Raw genomic sequence first — 19,233 nt, 5'->3', positions numbered from 1 at the left:
GCCGAATGGTTACTAATAATTTAATTTCTCGCGGCGTGGCACAGAGTGTGATCGTTCGTCATGGGCGCAGGGTGGGGGTGGGGCGGCCGAAGGCGACTCATGAGCCCGAGCGTCAGTCATCACTGTAGTATTCGTCGTTGCATATTGTGTGTTTATTATCTTCTTAAAACTAAATAATGGACAAGTGGTTGAAACGGATAGCAAAAAGTACGCCGCAAGCGGCAGATTGCGTACAGAGTGATAAAAAAATAGAAGACGTTATTTCGGATGACAAAAGTGACACTGAGCCTGACCTACTAGCTCCCTCTACAAGTTCACATGAAACAAAACGTCGAAAAGTTGTGATAATATATGATGTTGAATACCTGAAACTAGGATTCACGTGGAATCAAGATACGGTGGATCCACGCCCTCAATGCGTTATTTGCTGCGAAATATTGGCGAGCAAAAGTATGCGTCCAAGTAAGTTGACACGTCATATAGAAACAAAACATTCCCATTTAAAAAATAAGCCAGTGGATTTTTTTCAAAGAAAATTATTGGATATGAAATCTTCAAAGAATATTGTTTCACATTTCATCAATATTAATGAAAATGCTACTTATGCCTCATATCTTATTAGCTTAAGAATCGCCAGAGAAGGTAAAGCTCATACCATTGGCGAGAATTTAGTGTTGCCATTGATTAAAGATGCTGTTGGAGTAATGTTTGGAGAAAAAGAAGTAAAGGAAATCGAACGTATACCACTTTCCAATAATACAGTTGCACGAAGAATTGACGAGATGTCCGAATGGGCAGAGGATGAGTTAATCCATAGAGTAGTTGGTAGTAAATATTTTACACTACAACTGGATGAGTCTACCGATGTGCAAAGCCTATCTCAGTTACTTGTTTTCGTGCGTTATATATGGCAAAACAACACGCATGAAGATATCTTGTTCTGCAAACCAATTATTTGTGAAACGGCCGAGTAAATTTTCAAAGAAATTGATTCTTATACAAAAGAAAAGGGTTTGGAATGGAAGAACTGTGTCGGCATATGCACTGACGGAGCTCGAGCTATGTGCGGCAAAAATAGCAGTGTGGTCACGAGGGTTCTTGAACGAAGTCCCAGTGCTTCGTGGACACATGGTAGCCTTCATAGAGAAGCACTGGTTTCAAAACCACTGCCTGATGATTTAAAAACAGTATTAAATACCGCTGTGAAAATTGTAAATTATATTAAAACAAGACCCTTACAAACACATTTATTTCAAAAGCTGTGCGAAGAGATGGGTAGTCTCCATAAATCTCTTCTTCTGCACACAGAGGTACGTTGGTTATCCAGAGGGAAAGTACTGACAAGATTAGCGGAATTACGCAATGAAGTTACAGTTTACCTGGAAGGAAAAAATTAGTATCTTGAATCTCTACTGGACGAAGAATTCATCCTCAAGCTCACATACATGGTGGATATTTTCTCAAAGTTTTTTTTTTTTTTTTTGAAAAATTTTTATTGGGTTAGAATCCATTATTTCCACATTTACATTCAATTTTCCCCAATTTTTTCATCTCTAACCCCCTCCCTTTCCCCCCCCTTTTTGTTGACTTCCAACAGCTTTCCAACCCTTTGTCCCCTTTCCCTTACTTTTATTAGCTTCCTCTATCTAAAACAAATATATATTCTCCATTATTCTAAGCAGTACATCCTTAACTATTTTTAACATTATATGCCCAAACTGTAAGCCTTTGTTTCCATCTTAGATAAACAATTTATCCCAATTTTTCAATTTCAGGTATTTCTATATATCATAAACCATATAGATCATACATTCGTTTATATCAAACAATTTGACTTATTGTATTGTCGAAGGCTTTCACGGCCGGAGAACGAAGGTTGTTGGGGGTTTTCCGGGCTGTATTGCCGTGGTCTTGGCATTGTAGTTCCTGACGTTTCGCCAGCAGCTGTGGCTGGCATCTTCAGAGGTGTAGCACCAAAAGACAGAGATCTCTCAGTGTCACAGTGTGGAAAAGATGTAGGTCATTTGTATCTACTCAGGAGGGGTGGGGTTGAGCTGAGTCATCCTGTAAGAGTTTCCCAGGGTGTGGAATGCTAATGGCGGGAGGCTTCACTGAATCCTGAGGAGGTTCTTTTGCATATGGATTGGTGCTTGATGTGCTAATCTTCTCTGCAGGGCTATTTTCGGGTGTGGAGTGTTTTGTTGGCCTGGTGTTTTTCAGAACTGGAGCCCATGCTCTGTTCATTCTTAAGGTTTCTTCTTTCCTGTTGAAGTTTTGCTTATGCTTGTGAATTTCAATGGCTTCCCTGTGCAGTCTGACAAAGTAGTTGGAAGTGTTGTCCAGTATTTTGGTGTCCTGGAATAAGATACTGTGCCCTGTTTGAGTTAGGCTATGTTCAGCCACTGCTGATTTTTCAGGCTGTCCAAGTCTGCAGTGTCTTTCATGTTCTTTTATTCTTGTCTGGATGCTACGCTTTGTGGTCCCGATGTAAACTTGTCCACAGCTGCAGGGTATACGGTATACTCCTGCAGAGGTGAGGGGGTCTCTGCTGTCTTTTGCTGATCGTAGCATCTGTTGTATTTTTCGGGTGGGTCTGAATACTGCTTGAAGGTTATGCTTTTCCATAAGCTTTCCCATCTGATCAGTAATTCCTTTGATATATGGCAAAAACACTTTTCCTGTAGGTGACTGTTTTTCCTTGATTGTTTGATTCATCCTGGGTTTGATTGCTCTTCGGATTTCATTTCTGGAGTAGCCATTTGCCTGAAGTGCGTGGTTTAGATGATTAATTTCCTCATTGAGAAAGCGCGGCTCACATATCCGTCTTGCACGATCCACTAATGTTTTCATTATGCCTCTTTTCTGTCGGGGGTGGTGATTGGAGTTTTTGTGTAAGTACCGATCAGTGTGAGTTGGTTTCCTGTAGACCTTGTGACCTAACTGAAAGTTTGCTTTGCGGATGACCAAGGTATCCAGGAATGAGAGTTTTCCCTCACTTTCTTTCTCCATTGTGAATTGTATGTTCAGGTGGATGTTGTTGAGATGATTCAAAAACTCCCTCAATTCTTCCTCCCCATGGCTCCAAATGATGAATGTATCATCCACAAACCGGAACCATACACTCGGTTTGTGGGGTGCTGATTCTAGAGCTGTTTTTTCAAAATGTTCCATGTAGAAGTTTGCTATAACTGGGCTGAGTGGGCTCCCCATGGCCACCCCATCCATCTGTTCATAGAATTCGTTGTCCCATTGGAAGTAACTGGTTGTCAGACAATGATGGAATAAGGCTGTTACATCCTCTGGGAAAATCTGATTAATCAGTGCAATAGTGTCTTTTACTGGAACCTTGGTAAACAGGGATACAACATCAAAACTGACAAGTATGTCTTGTGGATTGAGTTTCAGAGAACTGATTTTGTTGATGAAATCTGCTGAATCTTTGATGTAAGACGAGGTTTTCCCGATGTGGTCCTGCAGGAGATCTGCCAGATGTCTAGCTAATTCATATGTCGGTGAACCAATGGCACTCACAATGGGTCGGAGTGGGACTGAATCTTTATGTATTTTGGGGAGTCCATATAGTCTAGGTGGCTGTGCTTCAGTCTTGCATAGTTTTCTGTGCGTGTCGGGATGTAGTGAGGAATTCTTGATCAGCGCATTTGTTAGCCTGGTGATTTTGCAAGTGGGATCTCGTTTTAGTTTTTTGTAGGTGGAGGGGTCCAGGAGTTCCTTAATCTTCTTTTTGTATTCCTCCGTTTTCATGATCACTGTAGCATTGCCTTTATCAGCTGGTAGAATGATGATGTCTGGATCTGCATTGAGGGTCTTGATGGCATTTCTCTCCTTGCGTGTTAAATTGCTGGTGGGAAGCTTTGCCTTTCGTAGAATCCTGGCTGTCTCTCCTCTTATTTCCTCAGCTTCCTCTTCCGGTAGATGACGGATGGCAGCTTCTACATTTGCAATGATGTCTTCCACAGGAATTCTGGTGGGGGTGACTGCAAAGTTTCCTCCCTTTGCCAAGATGGAGGTTTCTTCTGGTGAGAGTTGACGGTCTGTCAGATTGATGACAATGCGTGCATTGTCGAGCATGTATGGTTCCGGTTTGTGGATGATACATTCATCATTTGGAGCCATGGGGAGGAAGAATTGAGGGAGTTTTTGAATCATCTCAACAACATCCACCTGAACATACAATTCACAATGGAGAAAGAAAGTGAGGGAAAACTCTCATTCCTGGATACCTTGGTCATCCGCAAAGCAAACTTTCAGTTAGGTCACAAGGTCTACAGGAAACCAACTCACACTGATCGGTACTTACACAAAAACTCCAATCACCACCCCCGACAGAAAAGAGGCATAATGAAAACATTAGTGGATCGTGCAAGACGGATATGTGAGCCGCGCTTTCTCAATGAGGAAATTAATCATCTAAACCACGCGCTTCAGGCAAATGGCTACTCCAGAAATGAAATCCGAAGAGCAATCAAACCCAGGATGAATCAAACAACCAAGGAAAAACAGTCACCTACAGGAAAAGTGTTTTTGCCATATATCAAAGGAATTACTGATCAGATGGGAAAGCTTATGGAAAAGCATAACCTTCAAGCAGTATTCAGACCCACCCGAAAAATACAACAGATGCTACGATCAGCAAAAGACAGCAGAGACCCCCTCACCTCTGCAGGAGTATACCGTATACCCTGCAGCTGTGGACAAGTTTACATCGGGACCACAAAGCGTAGCATCCAGACAAGAATAAAAGAACATGAAAGACACTGCAGACTTGGACAGCCTGAAAAATCAGCAGTGGCTGAACATAGCCTAACTCAAACAGGGCACAGTATCTTATTCCAGGACACCAAAATACTGGACAACACTTCCAACTACTTTGTCAGACTGCACAGGGAAGCCATTGAAATTCACAAGCATAAGCAAAACTTCAACAGGAAAGAAGAAACCTTAAGAATGAACAGAGCATGGGCTCCAGTTCTGAAAAACACCAGGCCAACAAAACACTCCACACCCGAAAATAGCCCTGCAGAGAAGATTAGCACATCAAGCACCAATCCATATGCAAAAGAACCTCCTCAGGATTCAGTGAAGCCTCCCGCCATTAGCATTCCACACCCTGGGAAACTCTTACAGGATGACTCAGCTCAACCCCACCCCTCCTGAGTAGATACAAATGACCTACATCTTTTCCACACTGTGACACTGAGAGATCTCTGTCTTTTGGTGCTACACCTCTGAAGATGCCAGCCACAGCTGCTGGCGAAACGTCAGGAACTACAATGCCAAGACCACGGCAATACAGCCCGGAAAACCCCCAACAACCTTCGTTCTCCGGCCGTGAAAGCCTTCGACAATACATCGAACACCTCTACGGGGAGGAAACATTCCAACAGACCCGAAGATTGGAAACACTTCGGAACAAGAAAGCACATCTACTCTGTTCTTTGACCTTTCTTCTACGCTGCAGGGACACAAGAACCATTCCATCTTTTCTCACAACTAAAAGAATCTTCAAAACCACACAGGCGAACCGCATTTATGACCGTCTAGAACAGGCCCTCTTACGTGAGAGAATCCACACTACCCGCAGAGAACTTGCTGCCACAGACAAGGAGCTATTTTGCTTGCATATCAACACCAGCCATAAAATGAGAAGTCAGGATTGGGACAAGGTCGATAATCTCACCTACAGGAAGATGGAACAAGTGTTTACCAACCACACATCCAGACAGAAGCAGAAGTTTAACAAACTACAGGAAAAAAGACAGACAAGCCCAATGCTCGACAATGCACGCATTGTCATCAATCTGACAGACCGTCAACTCTCACCAGAAGAAACCTCCATCTTGGCAAAGGGAGGAAACTTTGCAGTCACCCCCACCAGAATTCCTGTGGAAGACATCATTGCAAATGTAGAAGCTGCCATCCGTCATCTACCGGAAGAGGAAGCTGAGGAAATAAGAGGAGAGACAGCCAGGATTCTACGAAAGGCAAAGCTTCCCACCAGCAATTTAACACGCAAGGAGAGAAATGCCATCAAGACCCTCAATGCAGATCCAGACATCATCATTCTACCAGCTGATAAAGGCAATGCTACAGTGATCATGAAAACGGAGGAATACAAAAAGAAGATTAAGGAACTCCTGGACCCCTCCACCTACAAAAAACTAAAACGAGATCCCACTTGCAAAATCACCAGGCTAACAAATGCGCTGATCAAGAATTCCTCACTACATCCCGACACGCACAGAAAACTATGCAAGACTGAAGCACAGCCACCTAGACTATATGGACTCCCCAAAATACATAAAGATTCAGTCCCACTCCGACCCATTGTGAGTGCCATTGGTTCACCGACATATGAATTAGCTAGACATCTGGCAGATCTCCTGCAGGACCACATCGGGAAAACCTCGTCTTACATCAAAGATTCAGCAGATTTCATCAACAAAATCAGTTCTCTGAAACTCAATCCACAAGACATACTTGTCAGTTTTGATGTTGTATCCCTGTTTACCAAGGTTCCAGTAAAAGACACTATTGCACTGATTAATCAGATTTTCCCAGAGGATGTAACAGCCTTATTCCATCATTGTCTGACAACCAGTTACTTCCAATGGGACAACGAATTCTATGAACAGATGGATGGGGTGGCCATGGGGAGCCCACTCAGCCCAGTTATAGCAAACTTCTACATGGAACATTTTGAAAAAACAGCTCTAGAATCAGCACCCCACAAACCGAGTGTATGGTTCCGGTTTGTGGATGATACATTCATCATTTGGAGCCATGGGGAGGAAGAATTGAGGGAGTTTTTGAATCATCTCAACAACATCCACCTGAACATACAATTCACAATGGAGAAAGAAAGTGAGGGAAAACTCTCATTCCTGGATACCTTGGTCATCCGCAAAGCAAACTTTCAGTTAGGTCACAAGGTCTACAGGAAACCAACTCACACTGATCGGTACTTACACAAAAACTCCAATCACCACCCCCGACAGAAAAGAGGCATAATGAAAACATTAGTGGATCGTGCAAGACGGATATGTGAGCCGCGCTTTCTCAATGAGGAAATTAATCATCTAAACCACGCGCTTCAGGCAAATGGCTACTCCAGAAATGAAATCCGAAGAGCAATCAAACCCAGGATGAATCAAACAACCAAGGAAAAACAGTCACCTACAGGAAAAGTGTTTTTGCCATATATCAAAGGAATTACTGATCAGATGGGAAAGCTTATGGAAAAGCATAACCTTCAAGCAGTATTCAGACCCACCCAAAAAATACAACAGATGCTACGATCAGCAAAAGACAGCAGAGACCCCCTCACCTCTGCAGGAGTATACCGTATACCCTGCAGCTGTGGACAAGTTTACATCGGGACCACAAAGCGTAGCATCCAGACAAGAATAAAAGAACATGAAAGACACTGCAGACTTGGACAGCCTGAAAAATCAGCAGTGGCTGAACATAGCCTAACTCAAACAGGGCACAGTATCTTATTCCAGGACACCAAAATACTGGACAACACTTCCAACTACTTTGTCAGACTGCACAGGGAAGCCATTGAAATTCACAAGCATAAGCAAAACTTCAACAGGAAAGAAGAAACCTTAAGAATGAACAGAGCATGGGCTCCAGTTCTGAAAAACACCAGGCCAACAAAACACTCCACACCCGAAAATAGCCCTGCAGAGAAGATTAGCACATCAAGCACCAATCCATATGCAAAAGAACCTCCTCAGGATTCAGTGAAGCCTCCCGCCATTAGCATTCCACACCCTGGGAAACTCTTACAGGATGACTCAGCTCAACCCCACCCCTCCTGAGTAGACCTACATCTTTTCCACACTGTGACACTGAGAGATCTCTGTCTTTTGGTGCTACACCTCTGAAGATGCCAGCCACAGCTGCTGGCGAAACGTCAGGAACTACAATGCCAAGACCACGGCAATACAGCCCGGAAAACCCCCAACAACCTTAATTTGACTTATTCTCTATATATATTACTCATTCTATCTTTTTATAATAGTTCTATATATCTCTCCTCACGTAGTCAATCAATTTGACCCATCTATATCTTCAGACATTCAGTTTGGTACAAAACTTGTCAGAAAAAAAAAGAAAATATTGTTAGTTAATCGCTCCTTATATTTAGTCCTTATAATTAATTATTTTCTCTATGTTCTGTTTGTTAACCTATATATATCTATATATATGTCAATCTATTAATCTGACTGCTTATTAATTCACATTTATCTCTTCTCCCCCCGGTAAAGTCTCCTCCCTCTACTTCAATACTTCAGTAGTTCTCAAACTGCCACAGTTTTCCTCCCACCTCCCATTTCTTCTCCAGGTATTGTTTCAGCTTCTCCCAGTCTCTCCCAATTGTAGCTTTTCCATAGTGGCAAACATAAAGTCCCAGTTTAAATTGTCAAACGCTTTTTCAGCGTCAACAAAGAAGAAACCAACCTCTTTGTCACAACGCTTGTCATAATATTCAATAGCATTGATCACTGTCCTTAAGTTGTCTCTTATTTGTCTGTCTGGCAAAAAGCCTGCTTGTTCCTCCTCTATGACTTCCGAGAGCCACCCCTTCAATCTCTCCGCCAATCTCTTCGCAAAAATTTTGTAGTCATTGTTGAGTAGCGATATAGGTCTATAATTTTTCACATTAGTCAGGTCTTGGCCCTCTTTTGGGATCAATGATATATTCGCTTCACTCCAAGTTTCTGGAATCCTTTGATCCCTTAAAACCCCATTCATCACCTCTTTTAGGAATGGTGCCAGTTCATTAGCCATTGTCTTATAGAATTTAGCCGTAAGTCCATCTGGCCCTGGCACCTTTCCTAGATTTGCAGATTGTATTGCCTTACTTATTTCCTCGTCAGTTACTTCACTATTCAACTTATTTCTCCAAGCTTCCGAGATTTCTGGAAGTTTGGTTTTCTCCAAATATGACGCTATTGATTCTTTGTTTACTTCTTTTTTATTATACAGCTTAGCGTAAAATTTATAAAAGGCTCTACTAATGGTAGCCTGCTCCAAATACGTTTTGTTATCTTCGCAAATTTTATCTATTATCTTCTTTTCCCTTTTCTTCTTCAATTGCCATGCCAGGTACTTCCCAGGTTTATTAGCACCCTCAAACGCTTTTTGATTCAGTCTTTTGAGATTCCACTCCAATTCTTTATTGCTCATTGCTGTTAGCTGTTCTTGAAGTATTTTAATTTCCTGGTATACTTTCTTTTTCCCTGGTCTCTTTTTTAGCTGTATTTCTTTGGCTTTTATTTTCTCCTCAATCTCTTGTCTTTTCTCCTCTTTCTTCTTTCTTGCTCTACCATTTAAGTCCATTAGTATGCCCCTTACAACCGCCTTGTAAGCATCCCAAACTTTATTGGTTGGTACTTCTTTATTCACGTTATATTGTATAAAAAACTTTGTCTCTCTTCTCAGTATTTCCATATTCTCTCTTTCCTGTAACAAGTCCTCATTTATTCTCCATGCTTTCCTTTTTCTCTTTTTTCCAAATTTCCACATAATTGGGTTGTGATCTGAGCCTACCATAGGCATTATTTCTACCTCCTTAGTCCATAATGCTAAGTCTTTTGAGGCCCAGATCATATCAATTCTTGATAATGTAGAATGCCTTGCAGAATAAAAGGTAAACTGTCTGCTTTTAGGATATTCTCTCCTCCATACATCTTCAAGAGTCTCTTGTTGAATCAACTCAAAAAAAAGCTTTGGTAATAGTCCTCTTTTCTTTTGTGCCGTTGTAGTCTTTTTGTCTAGTTCCAAGTCTGTCACTCCATTGAAGTCTCCAGCAAGAATTATCTGGTCGTATGCAAGATCGTCTAAATGCTTCCTTAAATCCTCAAAGAAGCTTTCTTTTGCACCGTTAGGTGCATAAAGTCCGACTACCAACACTCTCTTTAAATTCCAAATACATTCCACTGCTACAAATCTAGCTTCCACATCTCTCATAACAAATTTTGGCTGTAGCTCCTCTTTTATGTACAACACCACTCCTCTTTTTTTCTTGTTGGAGGCCGCTACATATTCTTTGCCCAATTTTCCAGATTTTAAATATTTTACATCCTGCTTTCTGATATGGGTCTCTTGCAAACAAACAATGTCACATTTTTGTTTTAGTAGCCAGTGAAAAGTATTTTTCCTCTTATTCGGTGAGTTTAGTCCATTTACATTCCAAGATAATACTTTACACTCCATACTCATGATCTTGTTGGTAAGTCTTTTTCATTGTCCTTAATAAATCGCTCCATCTCTCGCTCAGATCTGATGCGTTTTTTGGCCCCTCCAAACTCAAAGGACACTCCTTCCGGTAACTCCCATCTGTACCTGATTTTCATGTCCTTCAAAATCTGAATTAGCACTTTATATTTTTTCCGGTCCAGTAACACTGATCTGGGCAGTTCCTTCATTATAATAATCGTCTTGCCATCAATCTCCAATGGATCTTGAAACTGTTTTGTCACAATCCTCTCTTTCATATTTCGTGTTGTAAACTGCACAATCACATCTCTTGGTAGTTTCCTCTGGGTTGCTATTCTCGAATTCACACGGTATGCCACATCTAGGATAGCCACAACTTCCTCCTCCTCCTTCCCCAGGTACTCAGCCAACACCTCAGTCATCTGTTCTTGCGCTGACTTTCCTTCCACTTCTGGCAAGCCACGAAAACGTAGCTGCTTCTCCATATGTTTAGTTTCTGCAACTGACATTCTCCCCTTCACCAATCTCATCTCTGTTTGTTGCGTGTCTGCTAAATTCTCCATCGCGTCTTCTACTGTTTTAACTCTCTGCTGCGTTCCTTGTAATTCATTTCGTATTGTTTCCATACCTTTTTTCACTTCTGACAGCTCCGATTTTACTGTCTGTGTAACCTCTTTAACCTCTTTTATCAGCTCCAATTTCGTGTCCTTAAGTTCTTTAATCATATCTAAAAGTTTTTTGTCCAGGTTTTTATCCAGGTTTTCTATTGCCGATTGCCACTCTTTTTTTGACATCGTGGGGCTTGCTTTAGCTCGCTCCCACGAATCCGCTCTCTTCCTTAACTCCGTGGCGTAAAATTTAACGTTTTTCTATTTTAAATGTCCCGGTCTTCTTATAGAAATTAAGTTTTAAAGAGTCCAAAATGTCGGGCGTCTTTTCTCTATGGTTTCTCTATGATTTTGTAATCCAAGATGGCCTACTTCCTCTTCCGCTGAAGCCGCGACCCTTCCCCTTTCAAAAATGGCGATTCCCTACTTCCTGCCCTCCAGCAAGGGCCGCTTCTCTCCAGCCACTCTATTGTTATTACGCACTTCCTGTCTCCCGTCTTCCCACAGCAGATCTCGCGATGGTGTCTTTTTCTCACAGCTCCAAAGCCACAGGTATTCAAAACAATAGTCCCATTTCTTTAATAACTTCTTTAAACTTAGTCTCTTTTTAAATTCGATTCCTGCCGAGTCTTCCCCTCCTTTTCACTAGTCTGTTGCAGTTTAAAAATCTACTTTTTTTCCTCTCTGTTTTTATCAATCTGTCCCGTCTCAGAAGATAATGATCTTTACCTTCTCTTCACTTTTCTCGGGTTGTAATCGCTGTTTCGATTTTAAGTTCTCCTCTCAGCTTCTTCCCCCAATCGATGCTTGGGTATGTAGGTCTTATGCCAGCCGAATTGGCCCCAAAACTGCCGCAGAGATTATAGCCGACCCGTCGCAAGGTGGGACCTCAAGGATCGGGGGGAGACTCGTTGTGTAAAGCCCCCCCTCGTCCGAGATCTAGCTCACCCTAGGGTCTTGAGCGTTCTTTGCCTGCTCCCCGCCTGAGAGCAGTCGGCCGCGGGCTATTTTCACCCCGCCGGCCGGTTAAAACGGCAGTCCGGTCAGCTCCGCAAGTGGAGCTGCGTTAGACCTCCATGGATCCCAAACAGGAAGTCGCGATATTTTCTCAAAGTTAAACGAACTCAATTTGTACCTGCAAGGATCAGACAGATCCAACATTTTTGCAGTTCACGATAAAATTCGAGCGTTCATGAAAAAACTTACGTTGTGGAAGAGATGTATCGAGGAAGGCAAGTATGATTGTTTTGAAACATTTAAAACTTTCATTATAGAAAACTTAGTGCAGCCAGATATCAATGTAGTGTCTGCAATTTCCACTCATTTAACAGAGTTGAAAAATAACTTTGACACCTACTTCGGGGAAGAGATGAAAAAGTTCAACACCATGAGCTGGATTTGTAACCTGTTTCAAGACAACATACCAACTGTCATGTCAACAAAAGCAAGTGAAGAACTTATTGATTTATCGGAAGATACAGTGCTGAAAAACACTTTTAATCGCAAGCAATTAACGAAATTCTGGCTTTCAGTTGCTGACACCTATCCCTGCCTGTTTGATGAAGCCATGAAAGTCCTCCTCCCCTTCACTACCTCATACTTATGTGAAGTGGGATTTTCATCCATGGTTCATATTAAAACTAAATACCGAAATAAATTGGACGTAACGAATTCATTGCGATTAAAAGTGACTAAAATCGAAGTCGACGCTAAAGCTGTAATGGCAAGAAATAGGAAACAAATACATCCTTCTCATTGAAATATCACATCTTACATTTAGTAAGTAAAAATTTCAATTATAACTGGATGTTTTTCTTTTTTTCTTAATTGAACAGTCCTTCACATAGTTAAGATATGTATTAACGAGAAAATGCTGCAGCAGCAATATAATGCTGCTTTTTTCCCTTCATGTTAGGCACGGGTGCGTTATATATTGTTATTGTATTAGGTGGGTCCTGAACTTTGAAATTTTTTTTAGATGGGTCGCAGTCCAGACAACTTTGGGAAACACTGCCCTAAGCTATTTTGGGCATGGGAACACCCCCTGCAGCAGCAAAAAATTACACCACAAAAATGATGTCATAGACCACAGGCACCTATTGTAGGGGAAATCTCACCTCCCTCCACTGTGCCCAGCCCAGCAGAGCATAGGATGCCAACTACTGCAGCGACCAAGCAGCTCGTGCTCACATGGTGGCCACACACCCTCCCCAGTAGCCAATCAGTCCCCCACCCACCCACCCTACATGACCTCCGGCCGAGGCACCCATGAACCCAGGTAAGTAGGGACAAGGCTGGAGGTTCTGCCTGAGAGCCTTCTGCCGTGGGGATTTACAGCACAAGGTGGGAGAGAGTGCACACAGTGGCAGGACAAGAGTGTGCTGGGGGAACTTTGTGAAAAATGGGGTGTCCCTTGCACTCACACAGGGAATGAGAGATAAGTCCAGAATGTCTAACAACCACTCCACAATTTGCCTTACAGGTTACCTGGCTCCTGAGATCTGGGGAGGGGAGGGGTGATTGTGCACCAACAGATAAGAAGGAGCTGAGGAGCTGGCCATCCTGGCGTCCTCTGTGGTTGAGGCTCTCTAGTGGGGAGGAGGGTGGCCCATGTCTGGCCAAAGAGGCCATGCTCAATGCAGTTGTTTCGAGGAGGAGGGATCCAAGTAGCCCATGTTCAGATTCCCTCAGCTGGGATCCACCCCTCGGGCAGAGGAGCTGAAAGCCGGGGTGATTGGGTACTCAGTCTCGCAACTCCCTCGTGATGGCATGACCCCTTGACTGTCTCCCTCACAGGATCAGAACTCTAAGGAGTCATGGAAGCAGAAGAGCCAGATGTAGATAAGGAGCACTTTCCCATCCGAGGGGCATCCATCATCTGGTTGATGACAGCACCTGTGACAATGAATTCGCAGCTGCTGCCCTCTGCCATGGACACCCTCCCAGAACATGGAAAACCCGGCTGTGGCCTGCAGAAGGCCCGACCCCTCCGCACTCATGTGTCTGTTTCCCTTTCAGGCAGGTTGTGTGACCCGTCAGGGAGCCCAAGGAGCACGGCTGTTCCAGCGCCATCCAAGCCCAGCCCACAGAGCCATTTCCCAGCCGGGCTGCAACTTGACCCCGCTCTTAAGAAAGCAGCATGAGGAATTGCTATCATGGCTCTGAATACTACACGAACAGGCACAGCTCCCACCCCAGCCAAGGGATGTTGGCAACATCTGGCCAGACAGCCTCTTCACTTTTACCAGATCTCTGAGGCCTACAATTTTCAAAGCCATGTCTGGCTGACCTAAATGGGTTAAAATAATATTTAAAGCATCAGACAGAACACTGCTTGCAAACAAAGGGGAACAAGATTGAGTCAGGGACCTAATAGTGGACAATTTCAAAAATTACAGAGGTGTGTCAATAATGGAGATAACAGTGCAATTCAGAAAGAAAATTTAAAGAGAAGGAGATGGGCAACGGCCTGCAGGAAGGACATTAGATTCAGGGATTTTATCTTTGCCACAGTTAAGACTGGAAATAGTTCCAGACGTAACGATGCTACAGATAAAGAGCAGTGAACATCTAAAGGTGAAGCAATCCTAGTGTTTGTTTTGAAGTCCAGAAGTCATTTCCTCCTGGACAAAGGGGGGGGGAACCATGTTGTGTGGTTCTCTACAGAAGGTTTTAGCTATTTCTGCTATGAACAATGCCAGGGGGGCATCCATGAAATTATATTGACAGAAAGGGGTGGGGAGAAAGACCTCAAAAAAGCCCACCAGACCTAGGCTGACACTGCCAATTTTAGATGCTGAATCAATTGCCATTCTTCCAGCACCTCACATGTAACCTTGACATGTACTCCACAAACAGAAAACTCCTTCAAAGATAGAATTACTCCTCACCCTAAACACACTCAAACCAAGAAATACATTGGCTCTAGTTTAAACAAGAGAAAGGTCTATTCCCCCCGCCCACCACCTCCTAAAGGAGCAAATGTATGAACTTCAATGACATTCTATTCTTTACTTGGTAACCAAACTCTATTATGTCATATATTCTTTCCCAATCCCCCTCCAATTGCCAAAGATTTCTTACTTCTCCTGCCCCCACACCAAATCACTGGTGTCTCAGATGGTGTACACATTTAGCACAAATTTTGTTGAAAACATAAACTTTACCCAGAACAACCTGGCACTTAATCCTGAGAAAAGCAAGCACGCACAAACAGGAAATAAGCAAATAGTGTGGCCATATCAGAGGATAATCTTGGATACCAAACAGAACTACAGGCTCAGCAAGAAAGCGATGTGTTCACATCTGAACTGTGGAATTCCACTGAGACACAGAAATTCTACTGGGCCTTCCTTTAACTTCTACTGGATATTCTTTTAATGAGGATCTTTTTTGGCTGAAGTGAGTTTGAAGCATTTCTGAATAGTTCTCCCACAGGACTACAGTAGTGAGCCTGGGACTGTAGATTCAACCCACTTCCCTGCTGTGCTATCCTGAAGATAAATTTATAAATAGGAAACCCTGGTGCAACAATAGCATTCTGGAAGCAATGTGATAACCTGATCTGCGTGTGAACAAATTCCCTGTTGCCTCAGTAGTATTTATATTACTCTAACTCCTGTTATAAAAGAGATGAAAGTCATAGAGAAGAACTAGACAGGCAACAAAACTGCAATGTTTGCTAAAACCTGGGCTCAAGGATAAACAGGCAGTGTCCTAAATCAGGTTACAAGAACATACTCCCCAGGAGAAGCAATGGCTAGCCAGCTTTCAGAACCATCAGACAATGCCATGGCTCTGTAATGCAGAGGGGATTATTACAGGCCTGATAGGCAGAGAGATGAGGGGGAGGGAAAAGACACACAAAACCTTAGGCCTTTCCTTAACATGTACGAAATCTGATACCTAGCAACCTCATGTATGGACACTGACCCAATCAGATTTCAGTTTGCAAAGAAAAGAGAAACAGTGTTTCCTCTGCATACAGACTAGCTGCAAAAATGGGTCACTTCTTTGCATTTTGGGAGGGGAGGTGCTTCTTTTTGCCAGATCTTTGCACGGAGCTGGAGGTTAACAAACAAACAAACAAACAACCCCACTCACCTGGTGCAACGTGGCATTTTCAAAGTGCCATAACAAAGAACTACTTCAGACTTTAACATTTAAAAACATTAGTACTGCATTTCTTGGAATTCAATTTCTTAGTGACTTACCTGTTCTTCTCTAGTTCGTTGTGCGTAGACCTGGAAAATAAAACAAGAAAAAAACAGATTAGCCGTCTGCAGTCCTATCACTCTATAGTCCATTCCAATAAGCCATGAGCTATGGATCACAGCTGCACATTCAAGATATCAAGAACTAGATACACTGACCCTCCAACTAAGGGCCTTGATTCCAGGGATTTTGTTATTTGTTTAGCACCTAAAAATGTAGTTCTTAGCATCTTCAAAGCTGAGGCTTTGGGATTTTCCTCCAGCTATATCCACTTGTTTATTGATTCAGTCAGCTCCTCTGCCCACGTTCATAGTGATGATGCTCCTTGCATCAGTCAGTTGCTCAAGGGTGCAAGCCTCAGATTATCTAAGGGCTCTTTATCTTGAATTTAGCTATCATTAATTTTGCATTCACATTAGAAATAATTTAAAAGGTTTTAAACTCAGGATAACTGATGTTAAACAAGTCAGTTCACTGAACTTTAATTAGAGCGATTTGAAAATTTCCAAGGGCATTAACATTTAATGAAATTGTAGAGTTTATTTTTTTACTAGTTTAGAGCTTTAATAGCATAACAGTAAGGAAATGTGAAAGTGTGGATCTTTCCAAACTGTATGATCTAAAATGCTAACAACAACCAACAAGTTTTGTTACTTTTTAAAAAAATGGCATGTAAGATCTGAGCTCAGCAAGCCTCTCTCACATTAGATTACCTTAAAATAACAGATTTTTTTATATAATAAAAAGATCAGTATCTATGTGGAGGGACATAATGCTTCCAGAAGCTCACCCAAAATCACACATCACCTATCTGAAATATCCTGCAGAGTATTCTAATGACTGTAGAACTGATGTCAGATCCATCCATTCCAAACTCAAAAGGAAGCCACATGTGTAAGTTATTGAACCTGTAATATTGTCACAGTTAAGAATTTAGAAGTTGGGCCTCTTACAGCATAATCCACATTGAAAACTGCTTAGGGTAGCAACAAGCCCCATGACATAATAATTCATAGATATGCCATCATTATATCAGTTCAAACCTGGTACTAGCAGGACTGTGCCAGCATACAGGCCTGAAACAGGCAGTGCCAGGGAGTGTTCTGTGAGGTGATCCAGGCTTGGTAGAGATCCTAAGCCTCCACAATTTATGCCTTGCCCCACACCAGCAACTTGTTACAACAGCAAAAATACTGAAATAAGTATAAGCACTCCCAATGAACTCAAAAAGAGTAAAAGATAGTCGTCTGCCTCACTTACACAGCCATGTCTAAGCCTGTTTAGGATACCAATGAAATTACTGATCCAGAGGAGTTAGCCGTGTTAGTCTGTAGTAGCAAAATAGTAAATAGTCCAGTAGCACCTTTAAGACTAACCAACTTTACTGAAGCATAAGCTTTCAAAAACCACAGTTCTCTTCGTCAGATGCAAATGAAATTATTGTTCTTCCATGAATTATATAAATCCCAGCCAAGCACCCAGATCTCAGGTGACATGGTACCCAATATGGGGCTACATTTATTTTTATTTACAGTCTGCCTTTCTCATTGAGACCCAAGGCAGATTACATGGTCCAAATGAATACAATATAATCAACAGCTATAATGTTCACTGAGCAAAATGCAGTATGATCAACAATTAGAACATTCAATAAACAGATACAATAGGGTACGGTAGCAGAAAATTTGAAAACAAGCATTAAGTTGAATATAGGGATGAAACCTTTCTGAAACTAATAAACATGGCATCTTTAGCAATGTGGAAGCTGTTCAGTAGGAGCATATCTACCTCAGCAGACAGTACCTAATGACAGTCTATAGTCCCTGTCCCTTATTAAAATATGTCTTTGAGCTACTTATGACACAGCCGTATAATTAGAGTAGAAAGCCCTCCTGAAGAATTCAGTTTTGCATAGTTGGCAGAAAGTTAGGAGAGTGGGAGCTTTCCTGGCCTCCTCAGAGGCTATTCCACAAGGTAGGGGCTACCACAGAGAAAGCACATGTATGGGTTGCCCAACTGCAGGGTGGTATCTGCAGATGGCCCTATTCAGATGAGAGAAGCTACTGGGTAGAACATAGGGGGAGAGGAGGTTGCACAGATATGAGGGTCCAAGGCCATGAAAGACTTTGAATCACTTCCGTCTTGTCTGGGTTTAATTTCACTTTGTTTGCTTTCAGCCATGCAACAGCAGCTGTCAAGCAACAACTCAGTACCTCTACTGCATCACGAGGGGATTTGGATAGTGAGATATAGGGCTGGGTATGATCTGCATATCGATAGCATACAATTCCATAGCTACAAATGAGTTCTCGTAAAAGCTTTACATAGAGGTTGAATAATATGGGGGATAAGATTGCACTTTGTGGAACTCCACAAGATAATTTCCACAACTCCAATAGCAATCCTTTGAGTCCGTTCCATGAGGAACGATTCAAAACAGTCCAAGGCCCTGATACCTACTTCTGCTTCCAAATGCCGGAATCCAGCTGGAATCCTGATCAGAATGTTTAGAGCTATTTTATCACTTAAAACTTTGCAAAGGTATCACAGCTCAGTGAGCCAGTGAAGGTTCAGATTTAAGAGTCAAAAGATGCTGAAATAACTTAAGCTATTGGGATGGATGTGAATCACCTGATGCAATGGTTGCAGAAAATTAATGTTTCTTTACTGCTATCACGGCTGCTTCACAAGTCTTCCAAGGGGTCCTATAGTATACCAGATTCAACATGAGTTTTCCATCAGCATCTTTCTAGATGCCTTCCCACCCTCTTTAGATCACCTGGGGAATCAGATGCCTGGCTTCTGCTGCAATGGTGTAAAAGGCCAGTGAGGAGCAACCTTGTCAATGGCTCAAGGAGCTTCACATTCCATGCTTCTACCACAGCCTTAACAAAGCCTGTGTTTGGAATTCTAAAATCGCCCAGAGAATTTTGGAATCCAGAAGGATCCATAAGACTTTATGGGCAGACCATTTTAGCTGGGCCTACTATTTTGTGGAATGTCAGGGTCATCACCCTTGACTTCACCAGATAATGGTCAGTCCATGGTTCAGTCCAAATCTATAATCCCAAAAGCAGACTTTCTCTCCAAAATACAGTGCAAAAAATTAAGTCCAAAGTGTGACCTTTTTCATGCATGGATCCTTTCACTATTTGAGAGAGGC

The 19,233-nt window shown here is 42.3% G+C and overlaps 1 protein-coding gene across 5 annotated transcripts in view; it reads right to left on the bottom strand.

The window, feature by feature from the left end:
* The window catches only part of MXI1 (MAX interactor 1, dimerization protein), a 112,964-nt gene that overhangs the window by 41,429 nt on the left and 52,302 nt on the right, over nucleotides 1-19,233 (bottom strand). For all 5 annotated transcript variants that reach the window (XM_054982354.1, XM_054982352.1, XM_054982353.1 and 2 more), the window contains exon 3: nucleotides 16,070-16,099. In XM_054982354.1, the coding sequence (XP_054838329.1) occupies nucleotides 16,070-16,099 (30 nt within the window). The remainder of the gene's footprint in view (nucleotides 1-16,069; nucleotides 16,100-19,233) is intronic.

The sequence above is a fragment of the Eublepharis macularius genome, chromosome 6 (assembly GCF_028583425.1).
Source record: "Eublepharis macularius isolate TG4126 chromosome 6, MPM_Emac_v1.0, whole genome shotgun sequence".
Taxonomy (NCBI): Eukaryota; Metazoa; Chordata; class Lepidosauria; order Squamata; family Eublepharidae; genus Eublepharis; species Eublepharis macularius.
Note: the sequence above shows the minus strand (reverse complement) of the source record. Positions and strands in the feature narration are given on the sequence as shown.